At 39.3% G+C, this 16724-nt stretch overlaps 1 protein-coding gene across 1 annotated transcript in view; it reads left to right on the top strand.

Moving 5' to 3' along the window:
* The first annotated feature begins 1106 nt into the window (after positions 1 to 1106).
* The window catches only part of KAT6A (K(lysine) acetyltransferase 6A), a 47440-nt gene continuing 31822 nt past the window's right edge, over positions 1107 to 16724 (top strand). The window contains exons 1-2 of the mRNA XM_009883562.1: positions 1107 to 1153; positions 1267 to 2037. Of these exons, the coding sequence (XP_009881864.1) occupies positions 1435 to 2037 (603 nt within the window). The 5' untranslated portion in view covers positions 1107 to 1153; positions 1267 to 1434. The remainder of the gene's footprint in view (positions 1154 to 1266; positions 2038 to 16724) is intronic.

Below are 16724 nucleotides of genomic sequence, written 5' to 3'. Positions count from 1 at the left end.
GCTGTTGTTGGCGGGCTGAAGATCTCCGAGGAAGCGTTGCACCCGTTCCGGTCCGAACGGTGGTTCTGGCTCTCCCGTACGGGCTGTGTGGATCTGTGCCGCTGTCTGATGTCTGTATGCAAATGCGTTCTGTGTGTTGATAAAGTCTTCGGTACTTACTAGAAAGCAGAATGGGAGAACCGTGTTGACGACTAGCTTGTGACTAAAACTTCCCTTGCAGAAAATCGTTATTACTTGTAATAAACAGTTTATAAACCCTTGTCAGTTAGTGTACTTCTGCAGTAGAACTTGAGCACAACATACTGTTATCACACTTAGAAAAAGTCTTTGTGAAAGATAACTAAAGGCTGTGAAGTAGAGCCTCATACCCTTCCATCTGCATATTTAATTAGTAGTGTCATAAGCATTCCTTCTTCCTTGTGTACGGTCACCTGTTACTTTGTCCTCAAGTGTTTTCAGTGTGCCTCATCTATACTGCAGATTATAATATTGTATTCTTCTTTTCTATGGTCTCTGAAAGTGAAACATTTAATTACGATCTCCAGCTGCGCTTCTTCACTTTTTTTCTTGATGGAGCAACTGTCATAGCTTTTCTTAGCAGGAGGAAAACAGACCTATGATTACGCTCCTGGAAGGGCTCTGAAGATTTTTTGCTGTTTGCTCAAGACTCTTGGCTATTCCTACTGCTTTCTATTGAAGTTTCAGGCAGTATCTTCCATGAGCAAAAATGAAGAGTTGCTGCCTTTTTAGCATCTTTATTGTGGGTCTTCCTCCCCCTCGCCCCCCCCCCCCCCACTACCCCTATTAATTTAGGTTGTGCTCAGCAATGATATAAAAGTTGGTATAGAATTTGTACTGACTTATGGATTGAAATAAAGAGTGCACGCTCTTTTCTCTAGGTTATATGGAGTTATTTCAGTGTTAAAGCATGCTTTGTTAGTAGTGAAGATAAAACCTTAAGTATTAATTCAGTGTTTCAGAATTGTAATAGTGGATTAAAACTCTGCTACGTGTTTACTGAATTAATGTTGGCTGCTATTTTTTTTTCTTTTATTTTTTTTTTCTAACTGTTATTTGGAAATGTCTCTCTCGTTTTCTTCCAGGCCTAATGTTACAGTTCTTCTGATTCTGAGCGCACAGACCAGAAGTTGAGGTGAGATATGCTGAAATCTTTATACTTTTGTGGAAAAACTTTCTCTGAAGCTGTTATGGTATTTATTGCAAAGAATGAAGAAATTTCTAATTGTTTTGCTTTCCTCTTTTCAGCGTGAAAACAAATAATGTTTGAGAAAGGAGGAGTGATTCAGAACAGAAAACGTGTATGCTATGGTTAGCTGGTTCCCGTCATTCGAGAATCTGTTTTCTCATTGTGTGAAACTTGTTCAGCATCGGGATAAAGGATAACGACTCTATGGATATACAGAATTCTTCACCATGGTAAAACTCGCCAACCCGCTGTATACAGAGTGGATTTTGGAGGCAATCAAAAAAGTAAAGAAGCAAAAACAGCGTCCTTCAGAGGAGAGGATATGCAATGCAGTGTCGTCTTCGCACGGTTTGGACCGCAAAACTGTTCTGGAACAGTTAGAATTGAGTGTTAAAGATGGAACTATTTTAAAAGTCTCCAACAAGGGTCTCAACTCCTACAAGGATCCTGATAATCCTGGGAGAATAGCACTTCCGAAGCCTCGGAACCATGGCAAGTTGGATGGTAAACCAAATGTAGACTGGAATAAACTTATCAAACGGGCAATTGAGGGCTTGGCTGAGTCTGGTGGCTCATCCTTGAAGAACATCGAGCGCTTTCTAAAAGGTCAGAAAGATGTGTCTGCATTATTTGGAGGTAGCGCTGCCTCCATTTTTCACCAGCAATTACGATTAGCTGTCAAACGTGCTGTTGGCCATGGTAGGCTTCTTAAAGATGGACCTCTGTACCAACTCAACACTAAAGCAACCACTAATGCTGATGGGAAGGAGAGTTTTGAGTCTCTTTCCTGTCTCCCACCAGTGTGTCTCCTTCCCCATGAAAAGGATAAGGTAAGATCCAGTTCGCATGAGCATTTTCTTGTGATTGATGAAGTTTGTCAATACAGAGTTGCAATTTGAGGTCAATGATTTGTTTAACTGGCATCTTGTAAGTTGGAAATGACTAATGTGCATTTAGGATCCTGCTGTGTCCAAATTCTGAAGCATGATCAGAGGAAGTGTAATAGATCGTAATTTGTACTTTGGACCTGAAAACTGCAAATGAAATACTGTGGGGAATTTACCTCTTAACGCTTCTGTACAGTGGAATTGAATGTATGTTAACAGGCTTTAGTTATGTTAGCAAAACATAGCAAGTAAGCCTCCTCACTTTAAGGTGAGGTGGATTTGCAAAGCAAACTTGAGATCATCTCTTATTTTCACATTTTTATTTGACTGCCAGTTCGGCTTCTTATTTGAATACAGATAACACAGTGAAATGCTGATTAGCAATTGCCACCTAATGCTGTCGTAGAAGCTTTCTTTGTTCACAGCGAAGAAATTGCTTTGTGTCCCAAAACAGCTTTGTTGTGAAATAGGAAGAAAAGGTATATGGGATATAGCAGTTAAAAAGAAGAGTGAGATCAGGATGTAGAGAGCATGGAAATGCTGGAATGAACAGTCACGGACTTCTGTTCTCTCTTGTGTGCTTCCCCCCACCCTTCTTAAATATAGTTCATTGTACAAACTGAAGTATTTTTCTATTGTTTTCTCATATTTTTATACTTTTTTTCCCCTCCTTTCTTCTATCCTTCTGCATGCCTAAGGTCTTTGACCCTCCACTCCAACCTTAAGATGAAGTTGTTGGAGTGAAATTCATAGCCAGTCAGTATCTTTCCTGTCCTTGTGCTACTGTGGAAGCAAAGTAAAATGGAAGTCTGTCTTTTTTATTGAAGACCAATTTGCCAGTAATTCATATCTTTGCACTACTAGTCTCCAGGACTTCTAGAATGTGGAAATTGTTTTTTCTATACATAATAGGTACATTTTTCAGTAGTGTTGGAAATTTTTTGTTGTTGTAAATATGCTCTTCAGGGATGAGTTCTTTGAGTGTGTGCTGTTCCTGTGTTTTCAAGTCAGCTTGACTCTGAGAGGGCTGCTTTATGACCTCTTAGGGTTCGGAGATTTAAAACTGCTGTAGGAGTCATCTTCCAAAAAAAAAAAAAAAAGAAAAAAAAGTCTGTGCCGATTTATCACTACTAAAGTTTCTCTGAAGTTCTGATTTAACTGTGGGAGCTCTACTGTGGACGCAGTACTTAACTAGTCAGAGTGTTGCGGGCTGGTGGAGCGTAGGAAGTATTACTATGCTGAAAATTCCAGTAGCTTCCTCTGTCCTTTTTTCAAGTGTTCTGTCTACAAATGTTTCCTATGTACTTCTCTAACTCCATCTGTAAAGAAATGAGTATAGCTATAAAATGGTATGAAAACCGGATGTAAACAAGCCTGGCACATGAGGCAGCTGGATTGAGAGTGGTAGTAACAGTGGAAAATATTAGCTATGCATATTATTATTAACACAGTATGTTTTGCAGCTTACTTGGTTGTCTTGTAATGTGCCAAAAAACAGGACCAGCTTGATATTCTTTCAGATGAAGCGTTCCCTGGGGTTTTCTTAAAATGAGATATATCAGAGTGGTGGATGATAGTATGGGCTACTATAAATACTGAATTTGGTCTCGGGTTTGTTTTTTGTCCCCTGGAAAATATGTGTATCAAGTTCTTGTGTGTACATAAATATAAACACATGCACACATATATGTATGAGTGTTTTGGGCGGTTAGATATGCTCCCTAATTCCTTTCCACCTGTTCAAGTCTGAGCAGCTTCAATACTAAAAGGATTGTTAGTCACATCAGAATGCGTGGTAGCTATAGCAGAAATTTTGCAAGTGATTTCTTCATTAAATTCTGATTTTTTTTGTTGTTGTTTTAAACTAACACCCTAGATTTCTGCTCTTCATGTACTATGTCTCTGTTGCATAACCCATGCTGAACGTCATACTAGTTTCTTAAATTGTTTTGAAGGTATGATATTAAAACACTTATGTAGATTCTATGTAGATTAGCGGACTTCCAGTACCCAAAGGGGCTCCAGGAAAGCTGGGGAGGGACTCTTGATCAGGGAGTGGAGCCATAGGATGAGGGGGAACGGTTTTAAGTGAAAGAGGAGAGATTTAGGTTAGATACTACGAAGAAATTCTTTCCTGAAGGCTGTGATCCCCTGGGGCAGGTTGCCCCGAGAAGCTGTGGCTGCCCCATCCCTGGAGGTGTTCAAGGCCAGGTTGGACGGGGCTCAGAGCAACCTGGGCTGGGGGGGGTGTCCCTGCCCAGGGCAGGGGGGGGACTGGATGAGCTTTAAGGTCCCTTCTAGCTCTAAGCATTCTGTGATTCTGCCAGCATTAATGGCAAGTCAGTGGAAGCTGAAAGATCAATTTCTACTCTGCAAGATTTTTAGACAGTTTGCTTTTTGGTTGGTGTGTTGAGTTTTTTTGTTTGGGTGGGTTTTTTTATTTTTTTTATTTTTTTTTTAGTGAAGACACTATGTGATAATCTCCTTTCACTCTACTGTTTTGTGATAAATCTCAAGTAGTTATGCAGGTAGAAAAGGCTTACTATGCTGTAGTAATTTTGTTAACTTACTTGCTTGAGAGTGGTGAGGGATTTGGGTTTTTTTGTTTGTTTGTTTGTTTTTTTCTTTCTTTCTTTGATGGGATTATTCAGTACAGAAGAGCCTTGGCAACAACATGAACAAAAGCTCAGCCTCCCAAACCTGAGAAATCCTAATGACCTGTCTCTTGTTTGCTGTTGTTAGTCTTTTGTCCTTGCGCTGTTTGGTCTTTAACATCCATTTAAGAGCTCTCCATGTATTCTGTAATCCAAATTTATGAATCTTAAAGATGCAATATTTCTTCCTTTCATTTGTTGAAATGTAGCTTCCACTCAGCTGCAAGTGCTTACCTGTCTGTTTAATAGTAGCGTCACTTTGTTTAGATGCCTAGAAGTGGACATTCAATTCTGGATATTTTCCTGTATTATAAAACAGAGTACCTTGCAGGAGGTCTGTGAAAGTTGAGGCTTAATTTTTTTCAAACAAAACAAACATGAAGCAGCACTACAGCAGCTTTGTTTAGTAAGTATTGTTTGCTTTTTTTCAGATCTTATTTTTTATCTCAGTGTTCTGTGAATGCTATATTCTAGCATTCAAGGGCAAAAAACCCTGGCAAGTTATCATGGTTTACCAGGTAGTAATGACATGCTGCTGACATTATGGTTTTGAAATCCCTGGCCTAAAACCACTACTTGGATGACAACAAGCAAACAGGAAAAAAAAACCTGCTGATGGGTAGAGCTCAGTGCTGAAATTTGCTTATCTGTTAGTGACAATGGTTGACAAAAGAGTTGTCTTTAATTTCAGTTTTAAGCACTATGTGTGCCTTTGCTCATGTGTAGGCTTTAGGCAAGCGGCCTTTTATTTCTTTCCAGTTTCCTGTAGCTAAGAAGCTAAAATGGGGATTGCAGTTAAGAGTTATTTTTGTATTTCTTACCACGCTTTGGACTAAATTCTGGACTTGACTTTGGTGTTGTTTCTGTGATAGGTGACAGACTGGTAAGATTCACCATACCTACCCCTGTGAAAGAAAGAAGGTGGGGGTGGTGGCAAATTGTTACAATACCTAAAAGTAAAGGGAATTCATACTGAAATTATAATGAAAGAGAAGATGTTTGAGTTGCTGCCTCTTGGGTAAGTATCAGGCAAGCACTATCCCTTCAACGTAGCTGGAAGTGAGGAAGTGTAGATGTCGGGCCTCCCGCATTAGGTCAGCCAACGAGGTGATAAGCATGGAGCAAAGAACTTTCCGCGCTAAGTCCACCATCCATCAGTGACATCTGTAGGCAATGAGCAATACTGTGCAAGCTACTCTCTACAATAAGTAATCCCACTGTTACAGTGGAATTTCTGCAGTAAAGCACTGATTAAATATGCATGAAAGATTTCTTTAAAGTATAACTGTCACTTCTGTTTCATGTGTAATTAGTATGCTTGCAGACTGAAACAGGATTTTTACTTTTTTAATTTTTTTTTTTTCTTGAGGAAAAATTGCTGTGTGCTGGTATTGGTTCAGAGGAACAATTTTGTCTTTTGAAACTTCCTACTAATTATTATTTTAAAGAATGTTTTTTCTGAGGTGGAGAAAAATTCTTTGGTGTTGCTTTGGAAACCATAACTTATCTTTAAATGAATGCTGTGTATCTTTAGGTAGCCGGGGCAAACTTTTTTGTCATCTTTGTAAAAGCTAAACAGAATAAATAATGATACTATTTTAACATCTAGTGGCTATTGACATGTCTTTGGGAACAGAAAGGCTCAACACAAGTATGCAGAAAAAACTTAGAGATTGTCTTGATGAGATTTTCTGGGATATTTCACCATCACTTGATTGGGTTTTTAGTTTTGGGTTTTGGGGTGGTTTGTTTTGTTGTGGGTTTTTTTTTGTTCATGATTGGGACAGGTGCTGTAGAGATGATTCAGAAAGTTAATTTTATTCGTACTGACACCTTGCATCTCTGCCAGAGGTTACCACAGTCATTGCAAAGATAAAGCATGTGGTATGGTGTTCCTCAACTCCTGCAGTTTGTAGCCCCATTTATTACTATTAAATGAAATTCTTGGTTTAAGTTAATGTTCTGTGTTGTGAAATGCAGCTGCTGCTGGAGGGAGAGAATCCCTGATGAAGAGACAGAGAGGGCAGCACAGGGCAGTAGCCTCTTTAATCCTCTCTGTTGTGAACTGGCACACTGTCAGAGGCTTTGGTTGCATGCTGTTGAGTTGGCCGTGCAGCTCGCTGTACCTTTGTTTTATCTGTACCACTAATAGCTTTATTTCTTTGCTTACTTCTTGTCACAAAAGGTGGGTTGCATTTGTCAGACAAGAAAGGCTGATTTCTCTCTCATAGGCACTTAGTTTGACATACCCTGTTTATGCATTTGAAGCCTGAAAAGTAATCCATATCTGATCCTTATGTATGGCTATCAAACACATATTATATATTTAATTGTGAGAAATTTCTTATGCAGTTGTGTGCTGCATCTTTAGAGTGCTGGGGGAAAAGATTGCAGATTTCAATACTGTAAGAGTCTGTTTTGATCAGAAATTTTGAAATAGGTAACTTTGCGCTCCCCCCTCACCCCTCGTTTTGTTGAAACAGAAGAGCTCACCAAAACTACGTTGGTCTGGAAAGCCCTGGCTTGTCTTCCTGAACAGTTCTCAGTGGTACCACAGCCTTTATTTGTAGGGCTATGACACCTAGTAGTGCAAGTCATACTGTGTTGGCGCTATACAGAAGCATAACTGAAAAGCATAACTGCTTTAGAAAGTTGGCATTTAGGGTGAAATAGGACAACACTCATGAGATGGAGAGCATAAGGCAATACTATCTATGTGACAAGTAAAGATCATTGTGTATTATCTGTGTGCTGAAAATTTTAATCATCTTTTAGGCATTACAAAACAAATGCATCCATGGTTTTGAGATTACAAAAAACTGTGATTGTGTGTTACGGCAGTACTTACTACAGGGATATCATCCTTTGGAATTATTTAGCATGATTTTAAAATTGTGTAGTATGATGGTCAAATGAGAAGGAGGAACCCAGCCACAGCTTGAATACTAGCTTTAGTCAAAAACCAATGAAGATGTGGGAGATCAGAATATAGTACTTGTAACATAGTTTGCCTGGACTTTTATACTTTATTAATACAGTAATAATTACAATACAGTAATAATTAGTGCTGTTTCCTGGTTCATTGTTGGGAGGAACTAAGCTATAGTAAGATGGAGGTCTTAAGGCTGGCAACTCTAGATAAATACATCTGGCTCTGCTTTTGTTTTGTTGACACTTGTTACAAAACACAGGTTAAAAGGCTGTAAGAATTTTTGTAAAATTCTTATTCTTAAAAAAAAAAATGTTAACACATCAGCTAACTGAAGAAGACATTGAAATAATTGATGTACATGTTGGATGTTTCCAGAGCATTTGAAATTTGATCTCAGGACAATAGCAGAACTGTTTCTTCCACAATTAAAAGGAAAACACAGATGGTATTAATTGATCTCCATTTGCACTCTCCTTGAAACTGTCTTTTATGTCAGTTAAAACTAGATATGGCTGTAGTAACCTTTAGGTAAATATCTTAATATTGTCTGCAGTACAGCTGAGAGTATAAAAAAAATATTCTGAAAGTGCTTCTTGAAAAAAAATGAGGGAAACTTCTATGGCTGAAAAATAGGAGGAATCCCCCCTGCTGCTGTCTCCCATGTGTTCCTTACAGCACGTCTGTTTCCTAGTTTTGTGTTGCTATTTATATCTGTTAGTACTTATCAGTCACTTTTACTGTGGGTTGTTGTACACGCAGCACCCTTCAGGCCTTCCCTCTCGCAAACAGTAGTTCTAGATCCCAGTGTGTGCACTCGTGTTTATCACATGGAGCCAAACTTCTTGTATCTCTTTAGAAAGTTCATATGCTTTGGAGGCATCGTAGATGTTTTGAAGGCCTTTAAGCGTACAGTAGCTATTGCTATATTGTGCCTGTTTTAGGTTAATAACTGTTAATTCCATGTCTTAAAGCAAAGGACTGTCCCATTACTGGTAAGGAAGTTATTTGTGGATTGGTTTGTTTCGGGTGGAGTACATAAATGATCTGCAACCAGAGCATTGTAATTACGTTTTGAGAGCTCGCCCTTGCTCTCTAAGGGTGCTCCTCAAGCTTTGACTCCAGCTGGAGGAGGATTAGGATTCACCCTCTTCCAGCTGCTTCTGTGGAAGAGAAGGCTGTAGTTCTGTCAAAAAAAAAAAAAATCATGGTTGATAGCAGATGGCCTCTATCTGCACTGGGTGGAACTCTGGAAACTCAAGTGCTAAAAAATTACTCCAAACTTGATTCACTCAATGAACAGGTGAAGTAGCTCTTAGTAATAGAGCAAATGTAAGCATGTCAGAGATGTTACTGCCATGGACAACTATGAATGGATGCTGTGAGATGGTGCATTTAGAGTGAAATGGTGTGGAATGGGACCAAGAGGAGCGCTGGCAGTATTTGGAGTGATGGTAACTTGAAGGCAAAGTTTGTGACTGTGGGAAGACGTCAGATGTGATGAGTACCTGCGTCAATAGGGGAGTGCTGTGGAGGAAGTGTTTTCAACGGCATTCTCTGACACAGTTTCAGCAGAAACTGAGTATAGGATAGCTGGTTAAAAAGGAGGAGACTAGTCCCATATGTTGGGTCCCTGTTTTTAGTCTTTTCTGTCCTGGAGATTGTTGGCGGATATGGAATGACAAATCTCTGAAGTTTGTTAATAAAGGAACCTTATTTACTACAGAGGTTTAAAGTATAGTCAGACAGGGAGGAGGGTGGATGGTGGAGAACATTGCTAGGTAAACAACAGCCTGTTCCAGTGCTAGCTGTGTTATGTGGCAAGGGAAGAGAGAGCGGAGAGAATGAGGGCAGATAATTCTGTCCCTGCCCTTCCCCTAGTTGCCCAGCAATTTTACCTTAAGTCATAGTGGTGGTGGGAAAAACAGTTAAAAAGGTATAAATATTAAATAAAGTAATGTTATTTTAGTTGAAAGATAGCTTCCGTGTTCTTAAAATAAGTAAAAATATGCAATCAATAGAAAATCTGGTAAATAAATCCTGTGTGTGACAGACTGCTGAGTCCTTTAACCTCTTGTGCTCTGTGGAGTAAGTGGGTAGATATATTTTATTCCTACTTGCCTTGTTACAGGTTTTCAAACTAAATTTATACTAATGAGTTTTGCTAAGCCACGTTAGTCTGCCTCCCACCTATTTAGGTTTTCTCTTTATTTGTTGTGTAAATCTGACTTAATTTTTCTGTCCTCACCAATGTTTTCTGACTATGTGAACACCTCTCCTTGGGACAGCTGCTAGTACTGCTTCATGCGTTGGGTGAGAAATTGTAGCTCGTTGCTTGTTTCGTTGTCCAAGGATCTGGCAGTCCTTCCATTGTTACTGCTGTTGTGGTAAATCTGGACTTGTAGTGAGATTGAAAAGAAAGGAGGGAGAAGGGTGTCAAAAAAGCATGAGCTTGCATAGCAAACAGAATCCCATTGATAACATATTTGCTTGTTTTGAGTTACTTTTGAAGGCCACTTAGTCAGTCAGTCTGTGGACCCATGCATGAGTGACGAATTCTGGGTTGAAAATACTGAATCTCCCAAGCATGTTGCTGTGAAGACCTATGAATTCCTAAAACTTTTCATTATCAATACCTCTGTCAGTTCACTGTATTTCTGAAAATTGAATAGAACGAAGTATGGATCTTTGTACACAGCTAAATACCTGCACAAGTGTTATTAAAAATATGAGGATGGAGCTCTTCCTTTTGTGGATTCGTTGCTTTTAAATGTTTATCAGCAAGTTGAGTCACCATTCTGTCTCTGCTTATCCATATGTAAAATGGAAATTGTGTCAAAACTAAAGGTGTTCTGATTTATAAAGAAAAATCACTATTTCTATGGATTTCTCTGCATTTCTATTAAACTGTCCCATCTAATCTTAGAAGTCCAGAAGACTGGTGATGGATACGGCTTCTGGGGGTGTAGGTTTGAATTAATTTAAAATTCTTCAACAATATATGGCCTCTTCCAGGCGTTAAGTTTCTCCTCAGTCTTTGAGACTCAATGTGGAATATTTAGTAGGGAGGTGTTTTTAGTGGAGTGCTGCATCTCTGAACTTGTCTGGACTCGTAGTGAATTCCTTGAAGGTGTGTGTGGAAGGAAAGAAAGTAATTCTGCTGCTCAGTGTTAAAATGACTAAGCTTCAGAAGCTGCTAATCATTAAGATGCAGGCCAAATTTTTAGAGTGATCTCAGGAAAAAGTAGATGGACTTGCTTTATGCTGCTACCTTTTTTTTTTTCTTTTTTTTTAAGACACATTCATGAAAATACAGTGACTGAGTGCCTTACTTCAGTACAGACTTCACCTGGCTTTGCAAATTCAGGGTACCTTTGTACGGGCAGTCTCTCAGCAGCAGAGCTCTTTGGAGAAGGTTTTCTCTTTGGCTGTTTGGGTTTTTGCCGCCCGTGTTGTTTAAGGCTGCTCATGTGGGAGTGATCTGTGCTTGTGCAGACTGCTCGGGGTGCAGGGAAGGAGAGTAACAGAGTGAGGACTGCGGGTCAAGAACATGAGACTTGTATCTTACTATCAAGAGTGTTGTATTGAGCAGCGGATTTCCATAGTGAAGAATAATATGCAGAGTGTTTATTTTCTTTTTTTCTCCAATCTCATGTTCAGGGTGGTAGAGCTTCAAAAAATGAGTAGGATTTGGTCCCATAGTTGCACTTGTGTGGCTATCCTAAGTAAACTATATATAGCAGCCTTCTATCAGATATTCTTAATGCGCACTAAGTTCTCATTCATAGTTCTGTTTGTGCCTTCTCTGTTATCATGTTTACGTGGGCCCCTGCATTGTGTTAAATATTTTTGTTCATTCATGTTTGTTTTCGACCTGAAGTATTTTCCCTTCTTTTAGGGAAGCAGCTAATGTTGAAGTAAAGTGGTGTACTGTATCTAAAGATGGCATAATTACCTGTATGCACAGAAATTACTTAGGTGTTTACAAAAACCTCTTCTCCAAAGTAATTAGTTATTTCTAGAAATCAAAGTCAATACTGAAGTTCCTTATTTTTTGTGAAAACCAAAGTATCATGGAATGCAAACTGTTCCTAGTGAGAGGAGTTAAGATTTTAGTTTGCTGTCGATTGGAGCGGTGTGTTCTGCTTTTGCAGCTGTGGAAGTCTATGACTACTTAGAAATATTCTTTCATCTAAAACTGAGTTATAATCATTAGTTGCTCATAAGACAGAGTCCTTTGTTTTCTTGAAAATTAGGAAGCTGGGACAAAGTATAGGAGAGAGCTTACAGGATATAGCTTTGGGTAAAGAAAGCTTCGCTGACTTGAACTGCCAGGTTCCTGAATCAGTGTCAAACGAAGGGAGTTTCTTGATACTGCAAATAAAGAAATTTGAGCCTCCCTTCCCCCCCGCCCAGTTTGCAGGCAGGAAGTCTTGGCATGTGATTCTGATTGTGACGTACAGATCTTGAATTGTTCTAATCCTCTGATTAGAGGACGTGTTAGCTCTGGGAAGGTTATTTAACGATTGACTGTCTAAATATTTCCAGTTGACATTCTGTAAAGTTCTTATCATGTGCATGCTTAAGAGTAAGGCGGTTTCTTCAGTTTGAATGTCAGCCCCCAGTAGAATCCACATGGCTTTTTTTCGAAGGTTTCCAGATGTCATAACCACGGCATAGAATTCAGCTCATATGTAATGCACTAATACCTAAGCTGTTAACCTTCACACTTCACTTTACTCTTGTAGCATTTCAGGTGTTCTCTCTGTTGTAATAGTCCTTCCTCAAACAGCAGCGCTTATTTTGAATGTCCTTTGATTTTTCTTTTTAAATGACCCTTTTATGTTTCTCTTTGGAAGAGGTATGTATTTCATGCTTGTCACTTCTTCCGTATACTTTTTTATCTTTTTTCCCTTACATTTGTTCTAGTGTAGCCTTGTGTTTTAAGCCATCATTCTGCCATGTGTACATGCTTCTTTCTTGCAAGTGAGACTCAACTAAGTGAATCAGAGACAAAATATCCATCGATACAGGCGACATGCATACATGTGTTATTGTAATAGTTGTTCATGCATCTAGTGAAATATACGTAGCGTCGTTTTCTTGAGCACAAAGAGTATTTTATGGAATTTCTGGTTTTACTCTTCATATTTTTTTCTTCACCATACTGTCTGGAGAAATTGTTAAAGAATTGTGATTTGGTAACTCAGAAGAAGGTGGCCGAGTTGCTCACCAGCTTGAAAAAGCTGAGCCCATTGCTGCCACAAGTTGATTTTACTGAATAGTGTTTCCCAAATTATGCTGGTTTTCCTATATATAACAGCAACAAAAAATTACTTGTAAAATTACTTTGGTAATATAAAATTCATTAGTTCTGATTTTATTGAAGCATGGAGCTGAAACAATTTTATTCCCCAGCCACTGATCCAAAAGGCGCAGAATCCAGGCTTTGTGATGCCCTGCTCACTGAAACATGTTTCTTCATGTTTTAAATCATTTTCTTCATGTGGTGTAGGTTGTACTTCCCCTCTGGCTTTTCTGGTTCATCTACTCTTTCCAGTAGCTTCAGCGTTTGAGGCAGACCTTTGTAACACCATGGGCTATTTGAAGTGAGGAGTAATGCTTTGTCACTTGTTTAAAAACAGACACAGAATAAAACCTTACGTAGAGTGAATTCTCAGAAGCCATCAATCGGTGCTCCTGGATGATCACTTCCTAGCTAAAAACAAATGTTGTGTAGCGAGGATGGTTCTGTACGTACTAGTTGTGTAAGTTCTCTCTCTGGAGGGCTCATGTTCAGGATGTCCTAAAAGCAAAGCAAAAAAAAAAAAAAAAAAGTTGGTGTGAGCATATGTGTTTCTTTTACACTAGCTTTAATTTTACACCTACTCGATTCCAAACACAATGACTGTTGCAAGCAGATACGTGATGGTGGGGCAAAGACAGTCCTGGTATCTAGTGAGCCCCTGACGGTGTTAAAACGTCTGCAGGCAGTAAAGCGCATTCAGGTTACTGATGGTGACCGCTGTGACAGTGTGGGCTACGGGGCTGGTTGTGAGTTTTGGGGAGTTCCCCACCTCACTTTTTCTGACTACAATGCAGATGTAAAGCAAAGTTTTAAAATTATATTCCCCCCCCTTTTTCAATAGGCACTTCTCCATAGTCACCTTTAGGAGGGGGTACAGTCTGTGAATCTGTAGAGCACGTTTGGTTTCCAGACATCCTTTGTATAGTAACAACATGTGCTGGGAGGCTGGCAGGCTGTAAGACACTGTCAGTCCAATTTGTTCTGGCTCCCTTCCTCCCTGAATCTGGTGACATCACACAGATAGATGTGCTTGCGAGAAAAACAGCAGAAGGAGTTGAATGTCTGCCAAAAAATTCGCAGTATGAAACTGAACTGGCTGCTTCCAGTCTTGTTTTCACGAATCTTTCATTGTGTGCTTGCGTTTTTTACTTGCCAGGATGTTCTTTGCTGAACAAACACAGCAGCAGTGAAATCTCTCCATACTTAGCATAACGCAGGCTCACACAGAAGCTTTGGAGGAGTAGTCTGATCTCCACATTCAGAATTATTCAATTTAATAAATTATTCTAAAACATTTTGAATTCTGATAGAATCTTATTCTTTATTTCCCCCAAACTGTAGCTGATTTGTTTTTTAAGTGTGGTAAGTGCTTGCAGTTTGTCAGAGGTGGTAAATACAGGAAGCGTGGAAGCTGTAAAGGATAGTCTTTGATCTGCTTCTTCCAAAGATAGACAGTGTTTACATGTGGACATCGAAATTTGAAGGACTATGGGGATGAACAGGGTGTGCGCAAATACTGGCTAGAAGAGATAAGAGAGACTATCTTAGACTGTTGACTGTAGAGAGGTTCTATAAAATTCTCCTTGATTAAATAAGTTGCTCATGAACTTCCTGCAGAAGATACATGAAATAGTTTACTTCTTCCCTGAAAAGTTGCATGAATGTTCCAGCTTTGCTTTCACAAACGATATAGGATAGCCACTGTTAAATGAGGCCAGCTGTGTTTGGGGAAATATTTTTCAGTGAAATGGTATATACTTTCTGTTCCTCCCATTTGCAGAAAAGTATATTCAAGAAAAAAAAATTGCAAGACAGTTAATGAAGCTCACTGCAAAGCTTTGCTAGTCAGTAACATATAGAAAGCTAAGAGATAGGGAGAACTGTAACAAATATAATTGTTCATGTCTTCTAATGTTTCATGAGGAATATGCTGCTATTATGGTCATATAAGCATTCTGTAAATCCCTCAGTCGCATAGCTGGAGAGCGTATGTAATCATATGAAGCTGTCATTGAATCTGAAACAAGTCAGATGTGAACTGCTAATATGATAAATTCTCCATAACTTGTGTACAGGTCTGCAGGGGCCGTAGTTGTGCTGCTTTTTTTAATGTAAGAATAAGGTATATTGCACTACAACTAGTGAAGCAGTGGTAGAAGACTCCTTGATGCGATATTGTGTGGCAGTCATGGGAATATCATTGAAGTTTAGTTACTTGATTACTTGAATGAACTTTATTTGTAAGTCATCTTTTCCTACAAATCAGGTTTGTTCTGGCTGGTGTTGTACGCTGTGCTGCAGCTGCAGGAGGGTTTGGAGGTGAAGTTGGATAGAAGTGTGTGCAAGGTGAATAGAAGCATAGTTCAGTGCAGTTGAATGATATTAAGTGACTTGCAAATACAAATGCAGTGTGGGCATGCACAAAAGAAATGCATGCAAGTGAAAGTGCATGAACTAGAAGAGTAATTTTGTGGCTTCTTCTTGCTGAAGCAGGATGGCAGTCTGGCGGAATACATCAGGCACAAGCTTCCTTTGGTGTACCTGGTTTTCAGTGCTCACTGCTCTTTAGTGCCGTGGTGTTGTTACATTATGATCAAATTCTAAAACATTTCAGTAAAATGATCAGCTGCCCTGGATTGCACAATTGCTTCAAGTTTTCCCTTCAGGTTGAACAGACAAAAGACAAATAATTCTTCCCTTGCTCATAGCAGTAGTAGTGTGCGCACTCGGCGGAATGAGAGTGACTGTAGCGGCAAGGAAGGCTTTGGAGTTGTTCAATCTCAGTGGAACTGCCCTGCTGAAATTGAACTCTCATACCAGAATCTGAGAAAGGGAAATGTCGTTTCCTTTTTACAGCCAAGTAAATCAAAGCAAAGACAAGTGGAGATGTTTGTTCTTATTGCTGATAAGGTGGAGATGTCCTTGCTGGCCAGGAAGAAGAGTGAGGACGCTTCAGGGTGCTGCTGCCTGCAGTAAGACCTTGCTCCAAAGGGAAATACAGTTCCTTGGTTAGTAGATTTCATAATTAGTGCTCCAACGGACTTATCTCAGGGAGCATCTCAGAGATTGCCGTGTTGCTGACTGTATATCATAACATATTAACTTTGTAGAGCACTTATTTAAAACTAAAACCAAGGACTTGACGTCTGCTTAAAGTTCTGGGTTGTTTTCCGCTGTGTCTCTTCCTGTACTAGCCTTTCTCGTGGAAGGTGAGGGAGCAAATTAAAGGAGCGGGAAGTTGACACGTTCTTTAGGATGTAGTGGTAAAACCTTCAGCTGAAGGGCCTGGAGACTAGCAGGGTTTTATGTATTAAAAAAATGTAGGATTGCAACTCAGGAAGTTTTCATTCTGACAGCAATCCATTGATTGAATAAAATTATGTTTGTAAAAGATACTTTTATAAATATGTTGTGGTAGTCTTATTTTTTTTTTTTTTCCAAAGGCAAACTACCTCATTAATGTACTAGGCTTCTTTGAAGTGTGTCAGATTATGTAAGTGGTTTAAATCCTAAGTTTTGATTTCCAAGAACCATGGCAGTTTCTTATGAGGGATTGCAGCGCAAAAAAACCCAAACAAAAAGTCATGGGTTTGAGACAGATAAAAAGAAACAATGGGTCAAAATGTATCATTTCCTCCTGGAAAAAAAATATTGTAGTCTCTCAGATCAGAAAGTCAGAGTGGAGGTCCCAGCAACATTCACTGGTGCTAATAACATAGCCTGCACTGTTGGATTGACG

The sequence above is a fragment of the Charadrius vociferus genome, unplaced genomic scaffold (assembly GCF_000708025.1).
Source record: "Charadrius vociferus isolate BGI_N301 unplaced genomic scaffold, ASM70802v2 scaffold354, whole genome shotgun sequence".
Taxonomy (NCBI): Eukaryota; Metazoa; Chordata; class Aves; order Charadriiformes; family Charadriidae; genus Charadrius; species Charadrius vociferus.
The sequence above is the reverse complement of the archived record's forward strand: the minus strand, read 5'-3'. Positions and strand labels throughout refer to the sequence as shown.